General features: G+C 47.7%; 1 protein-coding gene across 2 annotated transcripts; it reads left to right on the top strand.

Moving 5' to 3' along the window:
- The first annotated feature begins 898 nt into the window (after positions 1 to 898).
- GLB1L2 (galactosidase beta 1 like 2) lies at positions 899 to 24359 on the top strand. Of its 2 annotated transcripts, XR_003536835.1 has the most exons (20): positions 899 to 1019; positions 5468 to 5665; positions 5884 to 5952; positions 6264 to 6359; positions 7512 to 7620; positions 7900 to 7992; positions 9496 to 9577; positions 12174 to 12238; positions 14100 to 14184; positions 14726 to 14863; positions 15451 to 15531; positions 15740 to 15846; positions 16230 to 16376; positions 16777 to 16848; positions 17665 to 17743; positions 18911 to 18998; positions 20776 to 20890; positions 21798 to 21914; positions 22379 to 22557; positions 24003 to 24359. XR_003536835.1 is itself a non-coding variant. In XM_027699578.1 (19 exons), the coding sequence occupies exons 1-19, from the start codon at positions 937 to 939 to the stop codon at positions 22463 to 22465; spliced, it is 1911 nt and encodes a 636-aa protein (XP_027555379.1). In that variant the 5' UTR covers positions 899 to 936; the 3' UTR covers positions 22466 to 23086. The 2 variants fall into 2 exon arrangements, 1 of the variants encoding a protein (XP_027555379.1); XM_027699578.1 differs by lacking the exon at positions 24003 to 24359 and having other exon boundaries at positions 22379 to 23086.
- Positions 24360 to 24425: the final 66 nt, after the last annotated feature.

Below are 24425 nucleotides of genomic sequence, written 5' to 3'. Positions count from 1 at the left end.
GCAGGGCAGAGAGGACAATTTAGGGTGTGAACACCTGGGGCTCAGTCAGGAACAGCCCCCTGCCCCCGGGGAGACCCCCTGCCTGGGCTGGGGTTTCTATTGGGAGTCTCTCTCTGGGATCTCTACTGGGGGTCTCTGCCGGGGGTTTCTCTCTGGGGTCTCTCTCTGGGATCTCTCTCTACTGGGGGTCTGTATCCGAGGGTCTCTCTCTGGGGTGTCTCTGCAGGGTCTCTATGGGAGGTCTCTATCGAGGGTCTCTCCCTCCCCAGGGGTGTTTGTCTGGGAGTCTCTCCCCAAAGTCCCTGTTCAGGGTCTCCATTGGGGGTCTCTCTCCGGGGTCCCTGCCTGGGGACTCTCTTGGGGGTCTCTCCTTGGAGTCTCTCCCGACCTCTCTATCAGGGGTCTCTCTATTAGGGATCTCTCCTTTGGGGATCTCTCTCTCCCCGGGGTCTCTCTTCAAGGTCCCTCGCCGGGGTCTCTCCCCGGGGTGTCTATCGGGGGTCTCTCTATTGGGGGTCCCTCTCTCCCCGGGGTCTCTATCGAAGGTCTGTCCCCGGAGTCTCTCCCAGGGGTCTCTACTGAGGGTCTCTCTCCAAGGTCACTCCCGGGGTCTCTCTCGGGGGTCTCTATCAGGGGTCTCTCTATACTGGGGGTCTCTCTCTCTCCCGGGGTCTCTCCCGGAGTTCTCCCCCGCTCCCTCGCAGGCCCCGCCCCTCCCCGCGCGCGCGCGGCGTCCGCAGCCAATGGGAGGCGGGGGGCGTGCTCAGTGGGCGTGTCCTGGCGGGGCGGGCGGCCAATGGCGTGCTTGCCCCGGGTCGGGGGCGGGGCCGGGCGGGCGGGGCGCGGGCGCTGTGCGCGCCCGGCGGGTCGGGGGTTCGCGGCCCGGGGGCTCCGGGCGGGCCGGGGGCCGGTGGGCTCGGCGGGGTCCCCCCGGCCATGTGGCCGTGCGGAGGGCGGCGGCAGCGCCGCCTCGGGGCCGCCGCGCTGCTCTTCTTCGTGCTGTGGCTGCTGCTGCGCAGGTGAGACCCCGGCGGGGCGCGGGGGAGGGAGGGAGGGAGGGAGGCGTGCGGGGGTCGCGCCCCCGGCGGGGCAGGCGGGCGGGCGGGGGGTCCCCGCGGGTGGCGGCGGCGGGGAGGGGTTGGGAGGGTGGCGGTGCCCTGCTGGGAGCAGGCCCTGCCCGCCGGGAATGGGGTTGGCTGCGGGAGAACTGCGCATGGATGGATGGATGGGATCGGGGCCGGGGGAGGGGGGGACGGTTATTAACGGAATTAACGTAATTAACGGCTGCGCTCCCCGCGCGCTGCCGGCGGATTAACGTGCGGGGGGCCAGGCTCGGTGGAATAACATCTTGTGAGATCAGAGACCCCCGCTCCCATCAGCATTCCTGCGGCCGAACGGGAGCGTGGGAAGGACCGGAGCGAGCAGCGCTGCGGCCGCGCAGGAATTACCTAAAGCTTTAAATAAACGCTGCACCTGATACCCACCGCTCTTGTCCGTCTCCAGAAGTAATGGCTGGGGGAAGACCCGTCGCCAGCGCCATAAATCAGGTTCTCTGTTGGGCGAATGCTCTCCTGCCGACCTTGGCTCCGGAGAGGCTTTACATCATCGCCGTGCTGATGGATGATGCACTTTGCAAATCAATCGCTCCCGCGGATCTAACCCAGCTCTGGAGCTCTCTCTGATGTGCTCGCACAGGGTTGTTTCCCTCTCTCCAGCCCGTTCTGGGTCTGGCTCTCCCCGTCCTGTGTCCCCATATCACCGGTGGCCACATGGATGGAGCAGTGGCCAGGGACTGTGCCCACCTCTCCTGTCTAACCCTGTTATCTTCCTTCTTCTGCTCCTGTTTGCACACTCCAGGCCAGCAGCTGTTCCTCTGGAGCCCACCTGCAATACCAAGAAGTTATTCAGTGTTCTAGCTTTGATCCCATGTGTTTTAGATCGTGTTCATTTTGGGGGTGATGCTCTTTCCTGGACGAGCCGTGTCCCTTATTACAGCCAGAGGTGCACAGTGGCTTCCAAGAGACAGGAGCTCTTCCCGACAAAGAAATGCTGGAGATATACATGGAAATATACATGGAAATATATGGAGGTAGAATATACAGGCAAGGGAAGACGTAGTTATTTATTGCCACTTGGTTATTTTATAACGGGTTCTTAAATTCATAGTCAGAAGTTACTGCTCAGAGCTATGGAAAAGCCTTGATGAATCTTTGCATAATTAGAAGCAAAATTCTTTTACAGCTGGCCCTGGGTTTGTGCCACGTGGGTTCTTAGAGAGGATTATTGCAAACCAATACCTGATAGAGGCAGGGGAGTCTGTCTCCTGTAAGAGTGTATCCATAAAACACTGTATTCATCGGTACATGGTGTTTATCTCCATTGTCCAGGTCACCTGGGAATAAACTGTGCTACAAACTGTGGTGATTGTTACCCCAGCCTTGTGAATGGGCACCGGGGGCTTGTGAGACAGGACAATGAGCTGGGAGCAAGGGCAGCTCAGAGCTTTCACTTTCCTGTGGCCAAGAGGAAGCCCAGAATAAACAGCAAAGCCCTGTGAGGCAGGTCCAGTGGAGCTTAGGGATTAGCTGCAAAGTCCCTTGTCCTCTGCAGCACATCCTGTAGCATCAGCAAAGCGAGTTAATGGTCTCCAGGCTCTGGCCCCTGGGATGACTTTTTTCTTTTGCAATAGCTTTTTCTCCCAGCTGTTCTGGAAATGTGGTGGTTCAACACCAAAGCCTCTTTAGCAGAGAGGAGTTCATCTAGGTTTGTGTCTTACAGCTGTCTGGTTCAGAAGTTAACTGGCACTTTCCTATTCCATGTGTTATATTTTGCACTTCAAATTCCATCTTACAAACACAGATCGTTTTATTGTCCATCCCAATTTCACAGTCTCAGTTCTGGGGTACTTGGTAATAGAATGATATTTTTTGCAAAAAGAAACAGAGACTTCTCTGAAGCAGAGATGAAATCATAGACTCACAGAATCCCAGAATGGTTTGGGTTGGAAGGGACCTTAAAGATCATCTTGTTTCACCCCCTGCCCACAGGCAGGGACACCTTCCACTAGACCAGGTTGCTCCAAGCCCCATCCAACCTGGCCTGGAACACTTCCAGGGATGGCTACTGAGGGACAAAATAGGCCAGTAACCTTTAGCAAAGCAAAACAAGATTCTTTGCAACCTGTGCTGTCATTATAGAAGTGAGAAAAAAAATCTCCTGGGAGCTATAAATTGCTCTCAGGAGGAAGCACAGAGCCAGGTAGACTTTAAACTGTGGCAATCCAGCTCTGGGTTGCTCCAGGATGAAGCTCTGCTGAGTCACACAAGTGTTTTTTCTGAGGTTACTTAAACAGATCCTAATAAGAGATGTGATTTCAGGATATCTAGGATAATATGTTGAAAATATTGGGAGCCTGGGAGCTTCCCACCAGTCCTTCTTGGTGAGAAAAAATACTAGAGCTGGGGAGTTTTAAGACAGGAAACTTGATGGAAATGTGCCAAGTTAGTTATGCCCAGGATTAAGAAGATGAGCTTAAGTGATTAGTTTATTTTTATCTGGCTATGTGTGCTTCCTGAGCACAGCCTTCATTCTGGCACAGTCTGCAGTACTTCTGTGTGCAGGGTAATTTAGGGCTCTGTCTAGCTCAGAAACAACTGGGAAACTTAGATATTTTCCAACCTAATCTTTAAAAATTGAAGTTTTGCGTCTCCAGACCCCTTTGAGCTTTCCACCTCAGACTTGCCAGCAAGAAGTAGAAGTAGGTGCAGCCGCTGTTTTGGGATCTGAATTGCTAAAGTTACAATCTGTGTGGGATGGTTCTAGCAGAACAGAAGGGCAGGTGGCCACAGGATGTCCTGTGGTGGACTGAGAACCTCCTCCCCTGCTGCTGAAATTCCTGGTCATTCCTTGGGAGCAATGCTGCCATTTCCCAGCCTCACCTCATTATTCTCTGGCTGTCCCCACTTTCTTGGGTAGCTGAGCATCTTCTATCCTGGTCCTACTCAGGCAGTCACCCTTTAAATATGACAGATTGGTATTTTGCACTGATTTCTCCTACTTTGAGCTGCACTATCTTCATAAACTGTTATTACACCACCTCTGAATGGATGCATCACTGTCTCCTTGCTCAGCACTGTTTCTGTGAATGGTTTGGCCATGAATGGTGACTGAAGGCAGTGAATATCTAACCTGGCTTCCTTTTGCAGGTACTACCCCTGCCTGCTGCCGGCTGTCTCAGAGCCCTGTGAGAATGCTGTGCTACACAGGTACCCTCTGAGCTTGTCAGCCAGCCCGTGCAGTACCCTGCAAGTCTTAGATTTAGTTCCTTTGTAGTCTCCTTGTCTTGTCAGAGGACAGGCAGTCACTGCAGGCTGCTGGTTTGCAATCCCAGGAGCTCTGAGCCATCCTCCCCCTCTGCTAATAACTGCTTTACACATAGTGTAGCCAACAGCTGAAGGCTTAGGTGCTCCTCTCTTCTCTCAGTGTGATGTTTCTCCCAAATGTGTGGGTCACTCTTGCTTTCTGGAGCTGGGAATTCATTCCTCACATCTGGCTCTGATAACAAGCTGCCATTGTCTGACTCTGTGTATTCAGAGTTGTGCAACTGGGGTGGTCTGATGGAGGCAGTGGAACTGCTTTGGGGCTGGACTTGGGGATGAAATGTTTTCTTGGTTCAGCCAAAATGAGCTGGGGACCTGTAAGGCAGTGGGAAGCAGTTTCTTGGTGCAGGAGCTGACCTGATGGAGCTGTGACAGTGTGAGTGCTCACCCTGGTAAGTGCTGAGGGACTGGTGTCTACTTTGCTCCAGTTCTTTGGGCAAATAACATGTGCAGGAGTTAATAACAGCCATGTGGGCAGAGGTAAGTTTGTGGGGACAGCTGACTTAGTCTTTCCTTGGTGATGAATATAATCCAGGGGATTCATTAAATTAAAGAAAAGGTTCTCTGCTCACAGGGAACAGGTGAGGGGGTTTTTATTTTTTCCATGCATTGCACTGGAAGATACCAGAGTCCACGAGACATTCAGGATGGCAATACTGCAGTGGGAACAAGGATCTGGAAGTCAGCCACCGTGTGCCATCCACTAAAAGACAGGGAGATCTTAAATTTCATAAGTTATGGAAGTGTTTGTGGATATTGTGAGTGAAAGCTTTCCCATCCTGTGTTTTCAGCAAGTGAATTCCATGCTCTGTGCCTGAGCATTTCAGCTGTAGAGTGTGGCAGAGTGGCTTGGGGCGTTCAGGATGGAAGCTGCTCGTGAAATGAATATAAATTCCACATCTTGGGAAGATCTCCCAACTGTTTTATAGTCTTCTGAGCAATCTATATGCTCTGTGTGATAAAGAGTGTGTTTTACTTAAGAAGCAGGAAGGCCAGAGCTGGCCCTGCTGGGTAAGGTGGAAGGAGCAGCCTGTCCCAGGGGGACACATCCCTTCCCCAGGATGCTCATTTGTGTCTCTCTCTTCCAGGTTTAACTGGAGTGAGCTGACCCCTCTGGGGCTGTGGGGAAGGACCCTTGGCTTGCAGACAGAGAACTCCCAGTTCCTGTTGGAAGGAATGCCTTTCCGCATCTTTGGGGGTTCCATGCACTATTTCCGAGTGCCCAGGGAATACTGGGAAGATCGGATGCTTAAAATGAAAGCCTGTGGCTTAAACACCCTCACCACGTAAGTGCCCTCCCTCCCCAGGCTCTGTCCAAGGTCCTCACAGCCTCTCCCCTCGTCTGGGAGGCTTTGTCATGAATTCCAGTGGGCCATAACAATGTTAACAGTACTTCTTATTGTGAGAAAAGACATAAAAAGGAGAAGTGGGGCCTCAGCTTTTCTTTCTAAGCATGCCAGACTGCATTATCCTTCACCTCCCCTGCCCTAACTCTGCCTTTCAGGTACGTGCCGTGGAACCTCCATGAGCAACAAAGAGGGAAGTTTGACTTCAGTCAAAACCTGGATCTAGAGTATGTGGTACAGACAGCTCTGCTATTGAATACTCCTGTTTTGGGGGAGGGTGTGTGGGGTGGTCTGGATGAAGATGTCATTTCCAGCTCCTGAAGCAAAGCTGTACCTTTTTCAGGCAATGGGGACTTAAATTCCCCCCTCTGCTTTCTGGAGTTCTGGGGGTTTAGCACCAATCCAGCATAGCTGGATTGCTTCATCAAGCAATTCCCTGCTGGTTTTGGTACCTGAATTTCATGGTGGTTGGAATATTAGGAGTGTGTGGGGCAGGGATTCTGCAGGCAGGGAGTAATGCTGCTCTCTGTATCTCCAGGGCCTTCCTTTCCCTGGCAGCTAAAAATGGGCTGTGGGTGATTCTGCGTCCTGGACCTTATATCTGCTCAGAATGGGACCTTGGTGGTCTGCCCAGGTAAGTGTGTAAATAATTCAGCTGAGGGAAGCATTTGGGACAAAAAAACCCCAACTCCCTGATCATACAGCTGAGTGTCCTTCAAAGGAATTACTTTGCAATGGCTGGCTGCTGGATGGGGATATTTATTTTCTTTGTCCCCAAAATGGGTGAATACTCATTATCTTCCTGAGCTCCTCTAATTTTTTTTTTGAGTGTTTATCTTTAAAATGATAATTGTGTTATGGCATAATGCTTACAGCAAGAAAACAGAACTGGGGGAACCCATCTATTGCTGTTGCACCTTGACTGTCTGTGAACAGTCTTTGCAGCTTGGTGTAAGAATTTGCTTCATCTCAGGTCTATTTTAAAAGTCCTGCTAGAACATCTGTATTAATGGGTGGCAGTAATAAAGACCCACAACTTTCCAGCCTCCTGCTGTATTGTCCCCTAAAGCACACTCTGTATTTGCTCTAAGAGGCTCTGAGAGCTGAGGTGTTGTCACATCGCCCACGTATTTTTTTATCAGACAGATTAAAAATTCTGATAAAGAGCAACGGTGCTATTCCCATTTCATGGATGATTTTGTAAGGTTGCTGAGCTGCATTTAGCATAGAGGAGTTGAGTCTTTCAGGCCTCTGGAAGGATATTAGTTAATCCCTCCTTTTGCAGAGACAGGGAAGGCACAAGCTCACTCTGTTTAAATGGTTACAGCACTATATTGTTGTACTCTTCAACAAATTGCCCTTTTCTGTGTTAAACCCAAACAGAACTAAGTCTTGTAAGTAGAAACAATGGGAACAATGACTGGAAGCTTTGTTTTGAGCCATGTTTGGGATCTTTATGAAGGAGCACTTGGCTGTAGAGCACCCTTGGGAATGCAGGGAATTCCAGAGTAACCTTTAGAGAGATAAGGTTAGCCCTTGAAATATTTGGGCAAGTTTATGAAATAGTTTAGGCCTGAAGTGCAGAACAAAAAGGAGGGGAAGAGATTGGCAATTGGAGCCTGGGGTGATTTAAAAGTGTGAGTGGTGGGGTGTCATTGGCACTCCTGGGGTTGTCCACTGTGGCTCGGGAACACCAGTGATTCCTGCCCAGCTGTGGCTGATGTTACCTCTGGCAGCTCGACTGGGCAGGAGACTGGAACACATTCTGAATGCTGCTTTTCCACAGCTGGCTGCTGCAGGACCCAGAGATGCAGCTGAGGACGACCTACAAGGGCTTCACGGAGGCCGTGGACGCTTATTTCGATCGCCTGATGCGTGTTGTTGTCCCTCTCCAGGCAAGTACCACCCTCTGCCCTCCCCAGGGGTGGGCACTGACTGCCCAGGTGGGTGTGAGCTCTGTGTAACTGCAGCAGCCTGAAGCAATGACAGAAGCACCAGTTTTGCTCTAGGAAGCAGCAAGGGCTGTAGTTGTCTGTGTCTGTTTGGGAGCATGAGAGGGTGGAGCTGAGTCCGTCTGAGACTGGTGCATCTTTCCTGCAAGGCACTGCCACTGTGATTTTGTGCCCTGGGATTAGAAATCATGATGAACAACAACTCCTTTTTGCTGCCCACAGTACAAGAGAGGAGGTCCCATCATTGCAGTGCAAGTGGAGAATGAATACGGTTCCTACGCCAAAGACCCCAACTACATGACCTATGTCAAAATGGTAATGGTGGCACTTCTGCTTCTTTCTGTGCTCAATCTCCCATAAACCACCTTCCTGAGAGTGTGTTCTTTCTTCTGAATAACTCTGAGAGTGGCTTCAGAGACTCTTGAAAGCGTCAGTCCCTAATGCAGCTGCATTTCCCGGGATGTTTCTTCCTGGAGTGGAAGAGAAGGCACGTGGCCCTCTCAGTGCTGATAAGTCTGTGTTCTTATGTCTTCCAGAGAAGAGGGTGATAGGGAAATAGGGAATATCTGCATTGCATAGCCTGTCTTGAAGAAGCTCCTCCTGGGGAGTCCTGTTTTGCTTCTCTCAGATGACATTAGATAAAGTTTTCTCTTTTTGACTTTCCTGGGGGGAAGGTTGATGTGAACCAACACATTGCTAAACTTGTGTAATCTGGGGCTCAACATCAGGCAGGTTAATTTGCCTAAGGCCTCCTTTACCCCTGTCAAAAAGAGATCAGACTGTGCCCTGGCTCCTGCCTCTGAGTGGGTGATAAGGAGTTGGCCTGTGCCCACTAGGACAGCTTATCCTGGTGGATCTCCCAGCAGTCTGACCTGGTTGTTTGCCCCCAAAGTCAGGCAGATAACAAGATCTGCAGTGTGTCTTAACAGGTTTATTGTTTAATTTCTTCTCACTAAATGCTTAAGAGTGTTGCTGCACGTGAGGGAGGTCATCCCTCCAGTGTGTATGTGCTATAAATTGTGTTTCCTGCTACAGCTTTATCAGATCTTTCTGTAACCTTTTGGGTACTTCAGCTTCACCCTGAGGCTCAGGTTGTCCTATTGCTCAAGGTGTACAGAGGCTTTTCCAGCAAATAAATCCCGTGGCAGGAGTGTTAATCTGTTAGAGCTGGGCCTGCTCCTGCACCAACTCCACCTCATGGAGTGATTTCACTTTGCCTACAAGGTTAAATAGGAAGTGTATGTACAACAAGTTACAGACATAATGCCAAACAAATGGTTTTCAGAGCCCTAAATGGGCTACAGAGACTCTGGGGGGGGTCTGCAAACTCATCCTTGCTTTTCCATGGCTCAGGGAGGAAAGAGCTTGGGCTGTTCCCCAGACTTGTCAGGACAGATCCCCTTGCCAGGCCTGTGGGTGTATTTTTGCAGTGTTGTTTCATCATGTTCTGGGGTTGTGTGCAATTTGCACCCGAGGAAGTGGAGTGGAGTGGTTAGAGATGAAAATGTGGGAAAGCAGGATTTGCAGGGATTCCTTTTTGGTGGGAGTGGGATCTGATGTGAGGTGGGGCTCTTGTTCTTTGTTCTGGTTTGGGCCTCGGGCTTTGAATGTGGCAAGGTGATTAATTCACATCTAGCATATATGGCCAAGCTGCAATCTTCCTGGAATTAAATACTCATCAAAAAGCAACCCCAACTCACCCAAAACCTCAAATCCCTGTCCTTATCTCACTCTTTTGAGTGCACTACCTTTGCCTTCCCAAAGGTGAAGGCCATGAAAGGTGTATTGACACAATGGCTTCTCCTCTTTTTACCTTAGGCCCTGCTAAAGAGAGGGATTGTGGAACTGTTGATGACCTCAGACAACAAGAATGGGCTGTCATTTGGCTTGGTGGAAGGAGGTATGTGCTGGTAGAGACAAGGTAAGGCTGTGATCCTTGGGGAACGTGGCTTTTGCAGGAGAACAGGACACTTCCTGCACTAAGCTGCACCCACCAAGTGTGTTCTGTCAAGCCCAGTCCCTTCCCAGAAAGGTTTAGGTGTTTTTTTCCATGTAAGGAACAACACAGGATTGGCCATCTGTACTTCCCAGTGACTCAGGAGATGGCAGCACCCAGCATTTCTTGTTATTTTGCCAGATTACAAGGCTGAAAATATTACTTATTGCTTCATTTCAATGTATGTTAAAGAAGGACCTCAGCAATTACTAGCAGTAGTAACTTATTCCTAAGATAGCTGCTTTGCAATTAAAAAGAGAAGAAAAAAGTCCATCAAAAGCTTGATTCTGAATTCTAACATTCTGTAAGTTTACCAGTAGTTTGTGGGGCAGCCTTACCTTCTCAGCAAACTTGTTTTGGGGTGAACAGCCTCAGGCAGGTAAAGGAAGGGATCAGATATGCACAGTGCCAAAGGATGGTTATTTTCCTTTTTAAAAAATGTAATTCTGTTGAAGTTTAAAAATGCTGCTTCCATCCACCTCCTTTTCCCTGTGCAGAAATGGAGGTGCAGCTGCTTGAGTTCCACTGAGCCCTAAATCTGACTGTCTGGGGCACGGTGTAACATTGATTCTCCCATTTCCAGATCATTTCAGCTGAGATTTACTCTGTCCTTGGCCTCTGATCTCTCCTGTGTTCCCATTGCCTGCCTGAGGAGTTGCTTCCCTGAATGAAGTGTTTGCAGGGTGCAGACTTGGAGTGCTCCTGTCATCACTCAGTTGGAAATAATGTTAATTTTCTAACCTCAACCATGGAGATGGTTAAAGGGGAAGACTTTCCTCTCTTTTTTTTCCCTCCTCTTGTTTTTATATGACAGTATGAGAGGGACAAACTCAGTGAGTGAAGTCCTTGGGCCTTCACCAGTAGGATGATGTTCTCATTTGGGTTTTTTTGGGTGTGCAGCAGTTTTCAGCTGTGACCACACAGAGTCACTGTCTCCCTGCCAGAGAGCTGGCAGGAGAAGGGCTGGTGTGGAAATTCCTGCCTAACCCTCATCTCCTGAGGGGATGTTTGCTGCCTCAGAGCTCCTTCTTGTTTGGAGTTGCCTTTTGTGGTGTGTTCATGCTGAGAGCTCTTGGATACTGATTTAACTCTTGGATGTCACAACAATCAGAGTCAGAATGTCAGGAATCAGGGGTGTGGAATAACTGAGGCTCCAAGTGGGGCAGCAGCAGGGTGGGTAGGAAGGAGCTAAAGGAGAGTCAGAATCAATTCCCATCCCTGGAAGTGTCCAAGGCCAGGCTGGACAGGGCTTGGAGCAACCTGGGATAGTGGGAGGTGTCCCTGCCCATGGCCCAGGGACAAGATGATCTTCAAGGTCCCTTCCAACCCAAACCATTCCAGGATTCCAAGCTGGGTGGTTCTGCTCTGACCTGGTACAGCCTTTCTGGGGCTCATGGGTGACAAAATAAAGCCTCTGGTGTCCCCCCAGGACCGTGGTGGGAAGTGGTGTGTATGTGGGATCCTGTGAGAAGGATCAGCAGGGCTTTGGGGACTCTGCATTTTCATGGTGTGCTGTTAATCTGCATGAAAAGCAGAGTTGGGCTTGTTCTCCTTCAGGATTGCCAACTAATGTATTACATCAGTGCTAAACCCACGTTTTGTTTTGTTCTCCCTTCATGTTTTCTGTGCCAGTTACTTTAGCTCAGCACAGTACATAGATCAGCCTCTTAAAATCAAGGTATAAATAGTGAGAAGTGAGCTTTTGCTTCTGTAAATATTCTGTTTGAAGTGCTCAGTCTGACACAACTGGGGCTGGATTTGATCCCAGCTCCCTTGTAAGAAGTTGATTTTTAATACAGAATCATATCATTGCTCCTGCATTTTGAAAGTTTGAAAAAATATCAGTGTGACCACGGGCTAGAAGAGGATGAAAATAGTTCAGATGTGTGCCAGGGGCTGAGACACTGATCCCAGATTAGTGTCCTCTGTCCTGCAGGCAGGTGTTCCCACTGCAGGGCCTGAAGATCCTGCAGCACACACAGCTGGTTTCCCTGCACAGAAAACTCTTCCAATTCCAATTCTCTCTTGTTCACTTGTCCTGTGGTTCCTCTCACTCTCTCCCACAGACATGACAAGCTGTAGGATATTGCCTGGGTAGCAATTCCTGCAGCTAAAGCCTGGGAGATCAGTGTGGCATCCACACAGGACTTTCTGATAAGTTTGCCTTTATGTGGTGCCTTTTATCTGAGGATCTCCATGTGCTTTACAGGCTCTAATTAAAGCCTGTGACACCCCATGAGCTGCTCTGATGCTCTCTTTTCTAGTAGCTCTGAACATTGGAGCTAAATGATGTCCTGCAAGGATTCCACTGTGTGCTGTGGTTCAGCTGGATTCTGCCCACCAAGCAAAGACTTTGATGGGAAATTTCTGAGGAGGTTATTTTGGTGGTTCAGAAGATGTTCCAGTTCCCCCTGAGCTTGTGCTGGGCTGATGCCTAAAGAGATGGTCTTGTACCCATTTTGTGTGAGTCTAAATTAATACATTTTTCTTTTCCCGATAGCACTGGCCACTGTTAACTTTCAGAAACTGGAACCTGGGCTGCTGAAATATCTGGACACAGTACAGGTAAGATGCAGAAACACATTGTTCATGCAGGTTGTCCAGGGCAGCATTAGAAGTGAAGCACTGAGAGTCTGTCTGGGCTTTGTGTGTTGGTTTGGGGCTTCCTTCTCATCAGGCCAAATCCTTCTGGAATCAGTGAAGGAGGGTTTAACTGTGCTGTTATCCAGCACCTTTCCATCCAGCTGTGCCCTGTGTGTAGCTCTTAGGGGTTAGATACTCAGTAGCATCCTAGTTCACAGTTGTCAGACCCCTTTCTTGAAGTTCCATCATCTTTTTCCCAAACTCTTTTACCCTGGTGCTGTGGCTGCTCTCAGGAGGGTGTTTGCAGCCAGCTGCTCTGCTGCAGTTTTCAGGGTGCAGGGTCATGGGTGTTGCAGTCACCCCAATACCTCTTTCAGAGAAGACTGAGGAAGTTTTAGTGTGTCACTTGAGCATCTTTAACCCCCTGTGCTGTCAGAGAGGTGAACAGGGAGGGAATTGCCTGATGAACACTTGATGTGAAAAGTACCCTGATTGTGATGAGGGAATAGTGAGGGAACAGCAAGTTTTGGTTTTAATGACAGGTTGTCTCTCTCTTTGCATCCTCTGTCCTCTTCCCATTGCTCTCCTTGCTCCAAATGAAGGATGTGAACAGTTGACATTTCCCCCCATCCCCAATCAATTCTCTTCTCACCCCTTCCCTTGGCCTTTTCCTGGGCTGTGGAAGGAAGCCTTGCTGCTGGATGTTTAATACTACACTTTGCATTTGTTTTCTTTTCCTGTGCTGGCAAAAGAGGCTCTGCTGCACGTGCTTTCACCTTCTTTAGGTCTTCTAAAATTCCCCAAACCCTGCAAATGAACAGAAGGTGGCACCTTCCCCACCAAATGAATGCAACATGGCCCCACAAAAGCAGCTCCTCCTTTGCCACACTGACTAATTACAAGATAGGAAGCCTGTTTTTCGTGTTTTTAGGGATTATTAAACTGTGTTGTCTTTTTCTTGTTATGGGCTTTTGTTCCAGAGGGTGATAAAATTCCTTCTGTGACTGGTTTACTGGGCATGGATTGATTCATAGTATTTCCAAGAGCTGCTCCATACCTGGAACATTTAGGTGATTACAGGCAGTTGTTTTCTCCTAATGAAATACAAGTTGCTTTAATGCCCCTTACCTTGGCCAATTCCTGTGGCATCAAGTAGAGCCTCTATCCAATAAAAGGCAAAATTGACTGGAAATGAAGCCCACGAGGCTGGAGTGGCAGCACATGTTGTCCTGTCTGGGTGGAATTCTGCAGGAGCTGAGGGAGCTGGCAGGGGGTGACAAATGGGAAGCAATTGCTCTGTGGGCAGAGCCTTTAATGAAGACCTAATTCCTGCAAAGGCTAATTCTTCCCTGCCAACACCATATGCAGCATTAAAAAGGCATTAACAGCTAAGGTCTGCTGTTGTACCTTGGCAGGCACTGCCTGCCCTGCACCTGCAAACTCTCAGCTGGCAGTGGCCTGGCACGTAAGCAGACATTTATAAATGTGCATTTCTAGCAGAAACTAAACAGTGACAGTTGGTTTGTCTTTTTTTTTGCTGCAGCTCTACCAAACAACAGCATCCAGAGTTGTTTGGTCTCACCTGATTGTGTGCTGGGGTTTTTTGCTTTGTGCAGAGGCACAAAGCTTTGCTTGCCTCTTCTGGGCATTGGTGTCCCACAGCATCTTGTTCCTCACATGGCCAGAGCTCCTTAGCTGCCTTTTGTCTGTGCCAGTTGAGAAGAAAACACTCTTGTAAAAACCATTTCACTGAACTGGATTTGAACAATGCTTCTCTAGAACACAGGGGTGAGTGCAAGACTGCCCTGAATGCATTTTAACTCTGTTTTTCTTTTTGACACAGAGAGATCAGCCAAAGATGGTGATGGAGTACTGGACTGGGTGGTTTGATAACTGGGGAGGCCCTCACTATGTCTTTGATGCAGATGGTGAGCACCAAATTCTGTCCTTGCAGACGGGGGAGCATTTTACCTCCTGTGGGAATATGGTGAATTTAATCCTCTTGCAAGTGTAGCACCTTCTTGGTGGTTAAAAGCTCATTAGGAAGACTAGTACTAAAAAAATAAACCAACAGCTCCAGAACCTCCAGGGCATCTAAAGTGCAGTGAAAACAGAGCTATATAAGACTGTTTTAATGACTCTCTTATCCTCCTGCAATTGTCTTTGTAATTGGGTCATTAGTGTGTTCAGTTTAGGAGTCTGGCTGAGTAGTCCTTACAACTCTGCTGCTTAAAAGCAAAATTCCTGCTGGAGTCCATGACCTTTCCCCTTTTTCACTTAGAGGAGAGGATTATCTGAATGTATGAATGTGTCCCAAAGTGTCAGTGCAAGATACAAACCACGACACAAATCACTGTAATTGCACAGGCTGACAGGGGCCAGGGTGTTTGTGTCTGCTTTGAATTCCTGGCAGTGTTACAGCCCAGATTTGTGCTCTGTGGCCCCTCTGGCACTGCCCTTCCTTTGCAGAAATGGTGACCACTGTGGCCAGTGTCCTCAAAACAGGAGCATCCATCAACCTCTACATGTTCCACGGAGGCACCAACTTTGGCTTCATGAATGGGGCTGTGGAAGCTGATGAGTACAAGTCAGATGTCACCAGTTATGGTGAGTTTTCTTCCACTGCCCTGCCTGTGGTGGGAGTGCAGCTCTGACTCCCCCTGGGTGACTGACAGTGACAGAGACACGCTTAGAAATGGTCAGCAGAACCACTTCTCATGAAAAAATGAGCTCAGAAGCAAACACCTATCTAACAGGAGGGTTTACATTAGTGTTTCCTGTTTCCAAACCCATTTCAGGATGTGGAGGATCCCCTCATTAGTTGCAAACAGAAGCAGCACAGATGATGATTTTGCTTCTCCTCTTCCAAGGGAGGGATGATGTTCCAAGATACCATTCTGGTTTTTGGTTTTATCCACTCAAATTGTACCATAAATCTCTCTTCATCCCAACAGCTTTTTGTTAAAATGCTCAATTGTTGACTTTATCCCGTGTGAAATTCTGGATTATGTGCAAATTAGGTCTCTAAAAGTATGTTGCTCCTTCATGAATGGCTCTTCTCCAAATTAGTGGTTGTTTAGTGACATTCACTCAGCTTAAAGTGCCATGAAAGTTGTGTCTTGGGTTTTTACTTCTTGCATGAAGCTGTCCCAGAGCTGCTGTACGTTTTTAAATCACACGTACTGCTTTTCCAGACTATGATGCTGTGCTGACAGAGGCTGGAGACTACACATCCAAATTCTTCAAGCTCAGACAACTCTTCAGCGTGATCATTGGTAATTATAAACCCAGGAACCAAAATACTGTTCTACCCACAGTGTTAAATGAGGGAATTGTTTAAACTGCCCCTTCTGCTGGAGTTGGTTGGTTGGCTGGGGGATATTTCCAAAAGATGGGAGAGGGACCAAAGGTCTGGAGAGGCCTTAAATGTGTGTTGGCTGAAATCATTGTTCCATCTTTCTCTTTTTTTTTTTGGCACCCCAGGCCATCCTCTTCCTCTGCCTCCCCTGATTGAAAGCAAGGCTTCATATGGTGCAATCCTGTTGCATCAGTACATCTCTCTCTGGGATGTGTTACCATCTCTTTTACAGGTAGGAACAACTATTTTAATGCATCTCAGACCTAAAAGGCATCACCTCTTAGGTGCAAAAGGCAATTAGTGCACTGGCTTGTTATCCCACGAGGAGAAAGTTGGGGAATGTTTTGTCAAGAATATGTAAAAGAAGCAAATCTTTTATCTCACCTTTTTTTACTGCTACTTGTGTTCTCTTGGGACTCCAGTTTTGCAAGTCCTTGGCTCCCTTTTCTGGTACTTTGCTGTAGCTTTCAGAGAGCCACGAGGGAATTGGGGTTGGAGCAGCTCCCAGGAGGCTCACAGGGAGATGTGCCCTGTGGCAGAGTGTAAACCTGTCTGAAACCAGCCTGTCAGTGCTGAGAAACCACTCCTGACCTTCCATTTGCCTCTCTTTTGCAGCCCATTAAGTCAGAATTTCCTGTGAACATGGAGAATCTGCATCTGAACGACAGCACTGGGCAGTCCTACGGGTATGTGCTCTATGAGACTGTCATTTTTGGGGGTGGCCAACTGCACACCAGGAACCACGTCCGTGACAGAGCCCAGGTAAGGACCAGAGGGCAGCTGGGACTCACTGGGGTGGGATGGAAATGCTTTGGTCTGGAAAACCAGGCAGGAAATGGGGGGAAATGTGAACTTGTAGGTTAGGAGTGTGATTCTCTCTTTCCAGGACCCTTACCATTTGTAATTAAATTTGAGTTTCCAGTTTACTAAAACTTATAATATCTTTAAACTTGAGAATGCTGAATATTCTGAGAAATACTGTGATTTTATTTTTTTTCTTGTCCCACCTGGACTTGAATCAGTGACACACTTGTGGATACTGAGTTCTGGCTTCAAGTTGAGATAATTTTCTCCCCAAATACAACTTCAGTAACCTGTGCAAGACATGGTTATAGTAAAATTGATGTGAAGTTGCTCTTGTCTCGTGTGCTCTGTTGTGCAGGTGTTTGTGAACACTGTGTATGTGGGTGAGCTGGACTACAACACAGTGGAGCTCTTCATTCCTGAGGGACAGGTAACTAGCTGGGGGTTGCTCACAGCAGCAGGGTGTGGATAACAGAGCCAGGATCACTAAAGAGGAATTTCTATCAGGAAGGCACCTCCCACCTACCCCAGACAAGCTGGTACAGCAGGGAATGGTTGTTATTCCCAAATTGGACACCATCTCACTAGTAAAATAGTGTGATTTCACTTCATTTGTGATGGAAAAGTGGGGTTTGAATACTTTCCTGTGGAGAAAATTCAAGTTATTGTAGTCCTTGCTGCACACAATTTGCCAGCCTTCCTGCCACAGCTGCAACTTGGACATCAAGCACCTGTACCCTGTTTGTGCAGATTAAATCTTCATCTTCCTTAGCACAAAGCAGGTTTTAAGGAGCGTTTGGGGGCTTTTTGTACCTTTTGGGTCTCAAATGAAATGAGGGGAGGCTGAGGGCAGTCTTACCCTGGCAGGAATTGGCACCAAGACTAATGTATTGATTGAACACATGTCAACAGAGCTGTGTGTGGCTCCAGGAGCAGGTGAGGGGTGGATACACCAGTTGTTCTTAAGGCCTTTGGGAGGGTTTATGACATTAGCCTGTCCTGTGTCAGACTCCATTGCTGGCTCTGTGGGTGAAATCCAAATGGGACTTCAAAATTCAACAGGAAAAAACCCCAGAAAACTTCCATGCAGAGGCTGAGAGCTCCTCAGTGCTGGAACTTTAAAGTAAAGTGAGAAATGGCAGCTGCCAGAGGTACTGGTGCCACCTTCCCTCTGGAACACCTTTGCTAACCAGGCCTTGAGGCTGATACAGCTGGTCCAGCTGATGCTCTTCCTTCTGTTTTTTAGGGATTCAGGCAGCTGAAGCTCCTGGTGGAGAACCGTGGGCGTGTCAATTATGGCCTGGCACTGAATGAGCAGAGGAAAGGTGGGTTAAATTCTGTGTTCTCAGACTGCCCTGGAGAGTTCTCCTGAGTTTAAGCCCTGCAGAACTGTCTGTGTGCTTTGCACAGCACCAGACTAAGGGCCCAGTGCAGCTCTCTTGGTGCTGGACATGACTGGGAGTTGGTGGGAATGGGATGATGGAGGGAATGTGTCAAAAAACATCATCACCCCCTGTCTGGAGGGTCACAGGTGAAAAGCTGTGGCTGCTTAATTCCTTGCATTAAAGATTCTTCTTTTATAGGGGTACAGCTAAACCCAAGGCCATCAAGGAATCTTGCTCTCCTCTAGGTTTCCTAGGTGATGTTCAGATTTCCTTTCTCTTGCTCTGTGAACATTTTATTTCACAGGGAGAGAAGGAAAATACCTTTTTTAATCTGTGTTTTCCCCCGGGGGGCTGATATTGGAGGATCACACCATTTAAAAACTCACACAGTATCAGGAGTGAACTGCATCCTGTTGAGCAGAATTTACTGAAGTGCTCAAGTCTGTCACACACAGTTGTAGAGCTGGAAGAAGCTGAAACCCCAGGATTCTGTCTTAGCAGGAAACTATATGCAAAAGCTATATAAAATAGATTAATGGAGTTTGGCACGTGACTGTATTGATTTTATTTAATGCAGAGGAGGTGCAGAAAGACTCTGTGCTGCTTAGGCAGCCTCAAGTGCAGGACCCAGGCTTTGCCTCTATAGGGAGAATAATTATAACAAGAGAGTGCTCAAGGTAAATTACTGATTAAGGTGCTTTAAGATCCTTGGATGAAAAGCACTGGACCAGCCCTGGGCATCAGTACTTGCCCATGTCATGTTTTGCTGTGCCTGTTAGAGAAGTGACTGATTCACTGCTCTGAAAAAAATCTAAATAAACTAAACCCCAACAATACCAACCACCCCCCACCTGCTGCATGTGCCAACAGTGTTTTCTGCTTGGAGTTGTTGAACGACTCGGTGAGTTGAAGCAAAGGAGAGAATGGAGAGGCCAAAGTGTAGGAATGTTCCCCACTCAATCTGGATGAGCAATGGGACCATATGGACTCTAATTCCATTGCAGAACGTGGCTGCTTTCCATCCCCTGCTGTTCCCTGCATTCAAATAGGAAAATCCATCAGCTTTAGCTGTTTTTCAACTCTTCATTACCCCCATTGCTCTCACAGGCTTAATTGGTGACGTCTTCTTGAATAAAACCCCCTTGAGGAACTTCAAGATTTACAGTTTGGAGATGAAACCTGCCTTCATGAAAAGGTTTGTGGGATTTAAACATTTTGTTTTCCCTTCCTCCTTCGAAACCACCTGTTTACCAGCAGTGCAAAATCTAATAGGGAGCAGCTAAATGTATGAGAAAGGCAACGTGAGGTAACAGCAGGGAGGTGGATTTTTGCACTGAGAAGTTCCTTGCTGATAGATTTGCCTGAAATAGTGCAGAAAATAGTGCTAGATTATCCATACCATTATTTAGAATGAAATGTATTCACTCTGTGGAGGATTTCAAGATTTCCTTGCAGCTTGCAGGTTAGATCAGGTAGGTAAAAGCAAGACTTAGCCAAAGGGGTGGGTCCCCACACACCCACATGTTGGAGAAGTTTGGGTCTTTCTGGAAATCACCAGTATGGCTGATATGTTTAGTAATTCAGACTTCAAGGGGTGGATTAATTCTAGAAAGCTGCTAATAGTACATTAACAATCCAGATGGCTTCCTCTCTTCTGTGTTATTGTGCTTTAATTCAAGAAAGGAAATCTGTCAGGGGACATCAAGGAGTCTCTGTCAGCAGATAGAGAAAATCATAGGCATGTTTAAACCCTGTGGACTCTGGCCATGATCCAGGGAGACTCTTCAGTGATGTTGTTAATACCAGAAAGCAACTTATGAGCAATCCCCCAAGATATCACAGCTCCCCCATTTTGTGTAGGAAGGAGAGGCAACGTTAAACTCCAGTGGCTTTGCAAAGGAAAAAAATCCATGTTTGGAAATTTCCAAGGACAATTTTACCAGGTGCTGGGGGGCTGCCTGAAGGATGTTTATTGATGGGGTAACTCCCAATCTTTTGGGCTGCAGGGTGTTAGAGGAATATTTCCAGTGAGGAACATTTAAAACAAGTGAGCTGCCATGCCCAAATAAAAGCAAGATTAGTCCCTACTGCCCTCAGTTCCTGGCTGTTGACCAGCAGCACTGGAACACAATCAGCTTACAGTCCCCACAGGGGAGGAGGGAGCAGAGTGTTGTGAAAGGAACTGTCACAGGCTTTTAGTTGAATAATTCAGTAGCAGTCAGACTGCACTGGATCAATAACTTCCCTGAGTCCAAGAGATGCAGCTCCTGAGGGTCAGCAGGAACATGTTCTGACAGAGGCTCAAGGCTTCTGTGGGGTTCTCCACTCCTTGTTTCCTCTTCTGTTTGTGTCCTCCTCCCAAATTGTTGCCACAGGTAAGAAATAATGTCAGATTGCCCCTAATTACTGCAAACCTGCAAGGATGTGTTTGTGTTCCTGGGCAGGAATGTCTGGTTTGAATCCTGTCAGTTCTGCAGGTTTTCCTGTAGCAAGCACTGTGGAGGAGGATGGGCACTTCAGCAACCAACATGAAGCAGAGCTTTTTATCACAGAATCACTGGTTTGGATTGGGAGGGACCTTAAAGCTCATCCCATTCCACCCCTGCCATGGGCAGGGACACCTTCCACTAGCCCAGGTTGCTCCAAGCCCTGTCCAACCTGGCCTTGGACACTTCCAGGGATGGGGCAGCCACAGCTTCTCTGGGCAACCTGTGCCAGGGCCTCCCCACCCTCCCAGCCAAGAATTTTTTCCTAATATCTAATCTAAACCTTCTCTCTTTCAGTTTGACTCCTTTCCCCCTTGTCCCGTCACTTGTAAAAAGTATTTTATGTTGCTGTGAAGTACCAGAGTTGGTGGTAGCCCCAGATATCCTTCTCTTGGACCACAAGCTGGGCTCCCAGTGCTGTGATCATGAAGACACAGCCAGGTAGCTCCAGTACACACCTGTCTGAAGTGAGTCCCTCTCTTTCAGCCTGCAGCAAGTTTCTGGGTGGAGCTCAGTCCCAGATTACTTTGTTGGTCCAGCGTTTTTCCGTGGCAGGCTGTGGATAGAGCAACAGCCACAGGACACTTTCCTGAAGCTACAGGTAAGTCCTGCTTTTTCTTGATCAAGATTTTTCAAAAGCTGATTAGAGAGACTCTTCTTGTGCACTAGCTGTGACTGAGCTCTGTCTGTAGTTCTGTAGTTCTTTAGTTCTTTAGTCTTCCTCTGGTCTTGGAGAGTTATTCTGGGGGTGTAGAGTCTTCTCCAGCTGGCAGGTAATTCTGTTCAGTCTGTGGTTGTCCTGATGAAAAAACATGTGCAATACTGACCCTGCAGAGCTGCTAATGACCACTTAGTCTTTTTTATTGACATACAAATACCATTTTCTATTTACTAGAAGAGTAATGGGCACAAAAAATAAAGGAAGGACTAGTTTTATCCTCGATGTGATATGGAAAGAGTCACTTGTTTGTAGCCATGGCATGGGAGTTGGCATTCCTGTTGTCTTTCTGTGGAAGATTGCTGCTCCTGCATAGAACTTCAGATGAGATATTAAGCATTATTAAACTTTCTCCTCTGATTTCCCTCCCTCAGAGCCAACCAATCATTACTTACTGCTCACTTTCCCATTAATACTTTGCTGTAAATGATGCCAGTCAGCAGCAATACAGTATTTCTGTCACCTGGGAAAGAGGTGAGGGGAGATATTCCATGCTTGGGAAGGAATAAAGGCTGTTCAAAAGGATGAAGTTTCCTGTGCAAGCACAAATCATGAATTGCACATTTTTGAGAGCTTTATCCCTTTAATTAGTACATTAAGGATAACTCCAGTTCAACAGGGCTTACTTAAATGTTCATGGCTTCAGGGATTTGTGCAGGGAAAGCAAGCAGAAAACCTGTGGAAAGTGGCTGGAAAGAATGCAAGTGTGAAAGCAGATTTAGTTTCCTGGGGGGATGTTAACGAGGCAGCAGAGCTGCATCAGTAATTCCATGTTCTGCCTTGATTCCAGGGCTGGGAGAAAGGAGTGGTGTTTGTCAATGGGCAGAACCTGGGCCGCTACTGGAAAATTGGACCTCAGGAAACTCTCTACCTTCCTGGGCCCTGGTTAAAGAAAGGGGACAACGAGGTGAGGGGAAAGGGGGGGATTGCTCTTTGTTTGTGTTGTTAAAGATCCTGCCCTGAGCCACGTCCCAAAGAGCCAGATATGTACAGGATATTAATTACCCATCTCCAGCTGGAAGCCAGCACAATAAAGGGAGAGTGTTACCTCCTAAGGTCTGTAAAAATTAGGGAAGGTGCTGCTGTAAAGCTCCTCTGGCTCTGACAACCATTAAGACATTGGCAGCTAAACTTCAAAGCACTGCATCAAGTTCAGAATCAAGACACACCTGATGTGATGCTGGTTCACTTCTGCACCACGTGGTGCTGAAGGAGAATCACGATTGCTGTTCAGACTCGCCCTGACTGATCCCTCTAAGTGATGCTTCCTTCCCCTGCTGTGAGCGTGTGCCTTTTCCTCCTAAAAATACTCAGAGTAACTCAGCCTTTGTGTGAAGGAATCCCACTCAAAGATCCCCCTGTGTCCTGCAGATTGTGATCTTCGAGGAGCGCACGGCGGGCAGGATCATCCAGTCCGTGGACATCCCTTACTTGGGAAGGACCCAGTACGTGGACTGAGGAGAGCTGCTTTCCCATGTTTGGTTCATCCTGAACATTCCTGGTTGCATGTCTGGGGACATGATGGGCATGCTAATCTCCACTAGACCCAGGTAAAGGATTTGCCCTTTGGCAGTGAGTTCAGAGGAGGGGATGGGCCCTGAGGAAGCAGGGGCCGTTGTTTCATGGATGGATGGATGCAGCAGCTCATCTCCCTGGACTACTGAGGACCCACAGCCTGGCTGGCTGTGCATGTTTTGGACCATCTGGTGAATGTGGAGGAGTAAAAAAAGGTGCTGGAGGCAGGTGGGAGAGAAAGAAAGAAATGAAGCCATCTGAACTGAAAGCTGAGCTCAGCTTTCCAGTGACTTTAAAACTGTCTTATTACTGGCCTCCTTGTTTTTATAATTAGGTAGGGAGAAAATAGTTGGTGAACGTGTGGGTAATCAGGTGTGGAAAACCATTTTGTTGTGCTTCCAGGCAGATTTTAGCACCTCTCTCTGCAAAGAGGCCGTTATTTGTTCAGTTGTTGGAAGCCAAGGTGGTTGTCAAATGACTTTAATTTGAGTTTTTTTCCCACTCAGTTTTACGATGGAGGTTGTCTCTCTCTCTCAAAAGGAAAAAAAAAAAGTTTTAAAAAGTGAAATGTGTTTTGTCCTCTGTCAAATCCTTATGTTTTAGGCCAGGCAGAAATGAGAATTTCCAAAGAGGAGAAAAGAATAAGTGAGTCTTGCAGTCCTCTCCCCACCTGGGCTTACACTGTAAAGCACCTAAAAATGAAATTCCCCCTTGTAAAAGGAGCAGGGATCAGATTTTGGTTGGGATAGAAGCAAAGGGGTTGTGTACATAGTTACAAATGGAAACACATCCATACTTTCTAGTTAAACCCGCTGGGAGATCTTGGGTCCTGGTTTCTTTTTGTCCCTCCAAGCAGAAACTCAGGATTTAGGTAAACATGACAAGTTGTTTTAACTCACCAGCTGCAGGTCACAGAGGAGCTGCAGTCTCTTTAGGGAGAGGAAGAGATCAAACTCAAGCTGTGAATCCATTCAGAACCTCCAAGGAGTTGCTCAGCCCCTGCTCTCTGTGCCAGGAACAGGATTCGGGCTCTGAGAGAAACACCAACCATGCACTGGCTCTGTAATGGAGTTGCAGGGTATCCTGGCTCTTAGAAACCATCATTTTATTTAACAAATTTAAATACAGTTTGTTTAAAACTGAGAACAGACAGTGCAGCTGTAACACACCCCATCCTGGCCAGAGCTGGTCCTACTGGACATCCCTATCCCTGCTCCCGAGGGCCACAGCAGCCTCTGGGAAAGCTGGAAGGGCCCAGGCTCGTGTGACCAGAGCAAATGTGCAGGGTTGTGCTCAGGACTCCATCCTTTGCATTTTCTGGAAGTTATTTCCTTCCAAGGAGGGAAGGTTGCAACCCAGCAGGGCTTGGAATTAAGACTAGTGAACCAAAACGTGCAGCTCGGAGAGGACATCAGTTGGAAACTATTTAAATGGGATGAGAACTTGGTAGTCCTTGAAAAAATGTCTCTTTCCACTGTAGGGTTTACAGACTGAAGGGAACTTGGGAAGCCAATACAACAAGAGGATTAATCTGCTTGAGTGCAAAGAACTACTATTTTAATCCAGGATAACAACCCCCGTTCCCAGCAGCATCCAACACTTTCTATCCAAGTAGTGCTTCAGCCATTGCATCTCTAGGAACGTTTTTGTAAAGGCTTCTGTGGCTGGGAACTAAAGAATGCAACTTTTCCCCAATGGTTCTGATATACAGAGGGAGAAAATAACTTACAAAAAAATATTTTCCTTTGAAACATCAGGAAATACACAATGTCATTAGTCCAAGGGGAGACTTCTGCACCGTGAAGCCAACAATCAAACCCAGAGCATTTTAACAGTTCTACCTGTTAGGGCTAAAAATAACCAAGCCTATTTCCAGGATTACGTTTTTCCCTCAGTTCAAAGG

The sequence above is a fragment of the Neopelma chrysocephalum genome, unplaced genomic scaffold (assembly GCF_003984885.1).
Source record: "Neopelma chrysocephalum unplaced genomic scaffold, ASM398488v2 Primary Assembly neopelma1_138, whole genome shotgun sequence".
Classification (NCBI taxonomy): domain Eukaryota; kingdom Metazoa; phylum Chordata; class Aves; order Passeriformes; family Pipridae; genus Neopelma; species Neopelma chrysocephalum.
The sequence above is the reverse complement of the archived record's forward strand: the minus strand, read 5'-3'. Positions and strand labels throughout refer to the sequence as shown.